At 30.4% G+C, this 8,184-nt stretch overlaps 1 protein-coding gene across 1 annotated transcript; it reads right to left on the minus strand.

Annotated features, from left to right (window-relative positions):
* Positions 1-5,583: 5,583 nt before the first annotated feature.
* Positions 5,584-7,658, minus strand: LOC114167290 (patatin-2-Kuras 4-like). The gene is made up of 7 exons (XM_028052337.2): positions 7,432-7,658; positions 7,154-7,338; positions 6,900-7,053; positions 6,667-6,813; positions 6,295-6,543; positions 6,047-6,216; positions 5,584-5,950 (listed from the first exon to the last, which is right to left on the minus strand). Exons 1-7 carry the CDS (start codon positions 7,609-7,611, stop codon positions 5,803-5,805), a joined length of 1,233 nt encoding a protein of 410 aa, XP_027908138.2. The 5' UTR covers positions 7,612-7,658; the 3' UTR covers positions 5,584-5,802.
* Between the last annotated feature and the right edge of the window lie 526 nt (positions 7,659-8,184).

An 8,184-nucleotide genomic window follows, 5' to 3' on the forward strand; every position in this document is an offset into this window, starting at 1 on the left:
GAAAAAATAATAATTATTCAGTAATTATTTAAAATTTAAATTTGTATATTTTTATTTTCTTGAAGTTATTTTTAAAAATATTAAATTTTTTAAAATTTGAATTAATGTGCAATTCAATTAAATTTACTTGTTATAAAGGCCAAATTATTTAGTAATAATGTATTATTGAGTAATTTGATTTAAATTGTATTTCAAATTAATTTTTCATCTAAGTTTATATTTTAATTTTTTTTAAATCATTTTATACAAATTATAAAAATAACATAAAAATATTCATAAATATCTAGGAATACATAAAGTTACAAAAGAAATTTGTGAATATGTTTTCACAAACATCTAACAAGTAACATAACAATCTTTTAGACAGGACAGATAGGAGGGGTAGGCATTACCCATATTCAATCCGACCAACTAGTACATTCTTAGTCAAAAGCACGAAGGAGTCACAAGGGTTTGCTGATTTGTTTATCAAAAATTACACTAGAAGGTTTGACAAAAAATTACATGAGAAGGGTTTCCAATTTTCTCCAAAAAAAAAAGTTACAAAATAATTTTGTCAAGAAAATTATTTACAAAGATATACAATTTTTGTTAGAAAAATTACATGATGAATAATAGTATTGATTATTTAGTAGATATGTCATGAGTAAAAAAAATTATTTTCGGTATGATATCCACATGAACATTATATACGACAACGCAACTTGTTATGTTAAAGCAGCAGAGGCTTGTAGTCTAATGGCGGCGAAAATGAAGCACAGAGGGTAATTTGATGAAATTTTAAAGAAAAATAATTTTTTGCCTACTAAATTTTAACAATTTTTTCTTGTAACTTTAGGTGTCATCTTTTCAATGATTTTAGAATATTAAAAATAAGAAAAATTAAAAATTAAAAATCACTTAAAAAATAACACTTCATGTTATAAGAGAAAGTTGTCAAAATTAAGTAGTTAATGTTATGAAATAAAGTGAATAACATAGAGAATGACGACAGATAATAGAGAAGAGAAAAAACAATAGAGAATAGAGAATGAGAGAATAGGGAGCAACTCATCTATCTATTATTATTGATAGGAAGAGTCCTATTTATAGATACAATATGTAATCCATAAAGGAAACAAATCAACTTAGTTAATACAAATATTTACCATAAAGAGTAATGAATCATATGAGTAAATGTATCAAATCAATGGACAATCATTAATTCATAACACTCCCCTTGAGTGTACATTGATAAAGAATGTGCCTCGTTAAAACCTTACTAGGAAAAACCCATTGGGATAAAAAACCTAGTGAAGGAAAAAGAGTACAACATTCTGTATTCTTTAATACAATATTGTTCATCACATATTCTATTTCTCCCCCTCATGTAAACTTACATCATTAAGGTGACAGAGTCCGAATTTGTGAGTCATTTGCTCAAAAGTTTTTCTTGGCAAAAACTTTACAAATAGACTTGTCCTATTTTCAGATGAACGAATTTTTGGATATCTATATCATCCTTTCAATTGAACAATACACTATTGTCTTCATATATGGTTGTTGATTCCATCTTTCTCGGGGATAGTTACAAGTTTCTTGCACATGTTGAATTATAAACCTTAACCAAACATATTCACAACTTTTCTCGTAATTTTGTATGATTAGACGATGTTGCTACTATGGTTTATTTCATATACCTTCATGAAACCATTGTGCTACCACATGTGAACAAACATCTTGTTTGTGATCAACCATTGTGACATTGTAAGAATATGTAAAATAACATGCATATCCATAACCCATTGGTCTGAATCTGAATCATTTGGATGGAATAAGCTCATATTCGTAGTACCCTTAAAGTAACGAAGTATATGTTTTACTCCAAACCATTTTCTTCTTGTAGTTGAAGAATTATATCTTGCTTAACAAATTTATAGCAAATGCAATATTAGATCGAGTATAATTCGCAAGATACGTTAGTGTTTCTATGACACTAAGATATGGTGCTTCTAGACCAAGAAGATCTTCATCATTTTCTTGAGGTCTAAGAATAGTCTTTATCAACATCTAACGACCTCACAACTATTGGAGTGCATAATGGACATGACTTGTCCATTTAGAACATTTTAAGCACCTTAATCATATAAGCCTCGTGATGTATAAAAATAATTTTATTTAAATACTCAATTTCTAATTTCAAACAAGACTTTGCCCTTCAAAGATCATTCATCTCAAATTCTTTCAATTGCCTTGTGAGCTCATTAGTAGTTTCAACGATGTTTATGTCATCTACATAAACAATAATTATGAAAAATTGATTTTCTAATATTTTCATATAAATACAAAGACAAAAAGGATCATTTCCATATCCTTATTTTAATAAGAACTCAATAAGATGGTTATACCACACACATCCTTACTTTAATCAATAAAAGAGCATGTTAAATTTTATTAAATAACCCTTTTTAGAATTTGTCTTGTTGGGCAAATAAAATCCTTCAGGGATTTTCATATAAATATAATTCTCAAAAGAACCGTACGAATAGGTTGTAACATCATCCATTAGATGTAAATACAAACCTTGTTGTGCAACTAGGATAATCGAATATTGCAATGTTGTTGCATCCAATACTAGTGAACATGTTTTTTCACTAATCAATACAAGGTTTTGTGAATAACCTTGAGCAACCAATTATGCTTTGTATCTAACAATTTCATCATTTTTAATTTGATTTTTGCGCAAAAATTCATATATACCCAATGAGTTTCACAACTTCAGGAGTGCGAACTATACGTTCAAAAACCTTTTGTTTAGCAAACAAATATAATTATGCTTCTTTGCATATTTTCATTTTGGCCAATCTTTTCTTTGCCGACAATCTTCAATGATCATTGCTTATTGATCCTCATTGTCATTCATAGCATTCATCGCTATGTTATAAGTAAAAGTTTCGTCAATGTTAACTTCATTTTGGTTGCATATTATATGATTCATGACATAATTTATTGAGATCTCATCATTTTCAACCATTTCAGGTACCTGAGGTTCTTCTGGAACCTAACCATTAATTATGTCAAATGAATCTTTTGGGATTTCAACCTTTTCGATTAGGTTATTTTGCATATCAGCCCCCTTTCTCATTTAAGAGTTTTTATCTTTGGAACCAATAGGTCTACCACGCTTCAAACGTGTTCACATGAGTTTTTCAACCTTTTTTTTTTTCGCATCATAATAAATGATCATGTCAAACAAGGCAATCATTTTGATTTGTAAACTTCTGGTTTACTATGACATGCATTTAAATTGTACTAATAAACTTGTAGTACAAACTATAAGAGAATGTTGATAATTTCTCCAATACACTTTCTTTTTCAACTCAATCATAGAGATATAAAGATATTTCATATCTTTTTCATTGTTTGTCTCAATATAATATCCATTTAGACAAATATCATTGAAACTTAATAAGTTTCTATTCAACTTCTTGGTAGAAGTATAATAGCTCTTCCAGAGTCTTCAAATATATTTGTAGTACTATAAATAATACTAACATATCGATGTCTCACATCATCAAATAAGAGAAAAATTTATTACTCTTGAGAATTGTATAAGTTGTTGCACAATCAATAAGACACATATCTTTTGGTACTAGTGCAAAACATTCGTTTTTCATATAAACGTAAATATCAATATGAGATTTTTTTTTTCAACACTCTCATAATCAATTAGGTGATCAATGCTTTCATTTGCTTTAGCAAAGAAAATAACAATATCAAGATGAGTAGCATCCATATGGCCATAATCAGAATCACCATCTTCATAAGCAAAGTGTGTTTCTATGTTCTTCTCGTTATTTGTAAGATGCTCTGGTGTACAATAAGTACAACTCAAATGACCTTTACCATCGTAATGATAATATATACCTTCATCTTCTTGTTAATATTTTCACATTTTCCTTTTCCTTTTTTTCACATTATCGTGCCACTTCTGGTGACAAAATGTGTCTTTGAAATTTTCTTTATGACCATGTCCAAAATCAAGATCATGATCGATCATGAAAATATAAATAAAATGTTGCTGCATTCACTTCTGGGAATGGAACAGAACCAATTTGGACAGGTTTCATGATTTTTTATCAAAAGCTCATTGCTTTGTTCAGCCATACAAAGGCATGAAATAAATTCATAATATTGATTGTTGCATTCACTTCTGGGAATGGAGCAGATTAGGCGGATCTCATGATTTTTCATCAAAAACTTTATTGCTTTGTCCAGCCAGCCATACATAGGCATGAAATAAATTCACAATATTTGTGAAATCTCTTTTCACAGTATTTTTGTTATGAGCAAATTAGTTGCTTAGATGCTTTATTTCTTTATTTAATGGTATCCCAATATCCATTGCATCTAAATATATTTCAACATTTAAAATTCAATATTAGGAATTCTTCCTTGTAATATCAAAGGTCACAAATCCAAATTTTGCAACATTTCGCATGTTTAGAATTAACACATAAAATAATAATATTAATAATAATAATAATCATCATCAAAATAATCATAATAATCACCGTCATAATAAACATAAAAATAATAAGACGGAGATGAAAATTGATAAAGTTAAACAATTCTCATCGCAAGAGGAAGAATATAAGTTAAAATTATAATTGGAGAAAGGATTAGAAAGAGCCTGGACTGAGACACGCAGAGCACTCTGTCATTATAGAGAAAAAGCTTCCACTAGTCCTCAATTGGTTGAAGCATCGTGCTGATAACGTGTTATGAAATAAAGTGAATAACATAGAGAATGACGACAGATAATAGAGAAGAGAAAAAATAAGAGAGAATAGAGAATGAGAGAATAGGGAGCAACTCATCTATCTATTATTATTGATAGGAAGAGTCTTATTTATAGATACAATATGTAATCCATAAAGGAAACAAATCAACTTAGTTAATACAAATATTTACCATAAAGAGTAATGAATCATATGAGTAAATGTATCAAATCAATGGACAATCATTAATTCATAACAGTTAAAATATTATTGTCCAATTTTTAAATGATGTCATGCGTGGACTTAGAGTGATGGAGAAGAAATTCCGTTTAAAAAAAACAATTAACAAAAGCGAAAACAAAGTGTGAGAATGAAGCGAGAATGAAGGCTAATGTAAAAACAATTATATCTATTGATCTAAATATATATAATCGAGGTAATACGTATCCCTGGCATATTACTTAAGGCAACGATATTTTAACAAAATTTTATTTGATAAACTTTTGACAAATAATTATTTTTAATAAAAAAATTTAAAATTTTGTTATTTTATTTTTGTAATTTTCATTAAAAAAATAAAAAATTATTCTATTTAATAATTTTGTTAACTTTTTCGAAAATGTGTGTTGTCAAGAGTATTTTTGATTACATAGCTAACATAAACTGATGTAATATCTCTTTTGGAAACTCTATAATTTTTTTTCATTCTTAATTTTACAATGGTTTCCATTCAAATGATGGAATATGTTGATGTCAAAAACAAATTTCACACGATGGTAGTTGTGTTAACCTAGTGTGTTCATCTAAAATCACAAAGGAAAGAGAAACAAAGAGCATAAATATTATACATCGATGCTTATTACATTCACGGTTCTTTCAATAAGAGCTGCATAAAACTCTCATGGAGTGAACCTTTTCTTATACGAAGATGCTTGGTAGCTACAAGAGTTACATAGAACTCACATGCCTTGCTTATTCTAGATACTACAACAAGCGTGAATAAAGAACACAAGAGAGTTAATACAAGTTCATACAATTGACATTAAATTAAAAGGTTTCTTAGGATTGCCCCACTTGCTTGAGTTTTGTCAGAAAGAACCCTAAGAGTTTCAACAAATGGTCTTCCTCTCTTCTCCATAGATTTCCGTTTCAGACGACGTTGTCTTTCTCCAACCAAAATATCAGCAATCCTTCATAAAAATACACAAAACCATTCCCCTCAAAACCAGCAAAAAATAAATAGTTGAGTAAATTCAAAGGTAAAATTAATTCATTTTTTTTTTCACCTGTCAAGAGCCTCAGCATTTGTTATCCCAAGTTTTTCTTGATCAAAAGTATCCAAATTCAACTTTACAACATTTTCTTGCAGCAGTTGTTTTCCGGTCTCTTCAAGGCCGTTCATGCTTTCTTGTGTAACATTAACTGTATTGGAGAAATCATGATTCAAGTCGTATTCCTGCCATTGATCACATGATTAATTCATCAATAAATAATCCAATGCTGAGAAAAACAGTAAATAAAAAGAAATATATACCTGAATTCGAAGGTATATATGGCCAGGTTGGAACCCTACGAAGAGTGAAGCAAGGTTGTATTCAGTCATGGCTGCAGATTCACCCAAAACGAAACCAAGTCCAGGACCTGACCAATCTGTGTCTGACCAATTGGCAGCAGTCTTAGCATCAAAGGTCTCGTTATTTTTTTCTGTTCCAGTTCCCACAGACAACACTAAGATTTCGGAATACTCAACATGTTGTAGCACTTCACTCACTGTTGCCTCTGTCTGAAGAAAACAAACTTCACACTGTTAAACTTCGAACATTGTGGTATACATGTATATCCATCCATGCATCGTAATTCAGATGAGTTTTTATCATATTTGTAATCAACAATCAAATTAATTTACCGGATTCCCAGCTTCTATACCACCATCAATCATATTGAACTCGACACCATCGTTCACAAAATAGTAAGGTGGTAGCTGAGAGGGTGCAGCTGAAGTGGATATGCATATATCCGACAACAACGCATTTAAGTACGGAGCATCCTCAAGCTGCATCACCCAAACATTATATTAATTCCTGTTTCCATTTTAACCTACGAAGAAATTAATATATGCATATGCTATATGCTGCTAACCTTGTAGTTTGAGAATATAACCGGTTTTTGTGTCTTCATGTCGAAACTTGGGATGACAACATTGGTCAATGTCTGACTAAGTCGTGTATCATTCAACAGTTCACGAGTTATGTTATGTAAAAACTCCCCGTCGAACTCAGGACCGTTTCCAGGTCTGCATGTTGGTTGTTTTCATCATCACAAACACAAATCATGTTATTATTAGTTAATATTGATGATGTTCTGAGAATATTATATTAATGCTATTATTATACCTAGACTCATTCAATATATGAGGGCCATTTGTTTTGTAGAAATCTACAATTTGTGCAGGAGTAAAGGCAGCACGAGTAGGATCATGAGGGCTTGGTGTGGCTAACATAGCTGTTATGAGTCCACCTGTGCTGGTTCCTCCTATCACATCAAAATAATGTGCTAAATCTGCATTTGGTTTCCTAGCCTGCAACTCAACAAAATTCAAGTTAAACTCATGAACATTCATTCATTCATGCAATTCCAATACATATGCATAGTATTAAGCATAAGAATGAACCTTAAGAGCCTTATCTAAGTAATCAAGAACAGTTGCTGGAAGAATCCCCTTGATACCACCACCATCAACGCTCAGAACAGTTAACATGTCTGGATTGTTGGGTGGAGGGAGCCTTTGGGTACTGAACCCACCAACCAGTTGCCCAGCAAACACCAGAGCAAAGAAAACCAAATGAGCCATGAATTGCTTCACAAGGTACTATAGAGTTATTTGAGAGAGAGTTGTGTGTTTTTGTGCCAAAACGTTAAGGGTATTTATAGAAAATTTTTGCAGGATACGTGCATGAACCATGATTAAAAAAATAATGGCCACAGGTTATTTTATGCATGATAATGGTGCTGCTCATTGCTGACATAAGCTGCAGAGTTTTAAATGGTTCCGGAAGGAAAGGATAATACAATAAAATCCACGTCATATTACATATATTTTAATGAAGAAATGAAGAATGCGTAAAACGTTTCCTCTTCATTATATAATGAAAACATGGTTTAAGCATTTATGTTTTAGAATAATATTTTGAAGGAGAGACAAAAGTTCAATTTTTTTTTTTTTAATCTAATGACTTTAATAAATAATTAAAATGTAATATGTTAGGCAAGAACCATTTATGGTGTGATTTGTTTTTTGAGTAATTGTGGTGTAACTTTCAAGCAATTCCTTTCATGTTAATTTCACAGTGAAAACCACCATATTCGGATGCTATTATAACGAAATGTCTTATAAAGGTGGAAGACTATTTTTTTGAGTCATTAT

The sequence above is a fragment of the Vigna unguiculata genome, chromosome 10, assembly GCF_037176805.1.
Source record: "Vigna unguiculata cultivar grain cowpea cultivar isolate G323 ecotype 2 chromosome 10, ASM3717680v1, whole genome shotgun sequence".
NCBI lineage: Eukaryota > Viridiplantae > Streptophyta > Magnoliopsida > Fabales > Fabaceae > Vigna > Vigna unguiculata.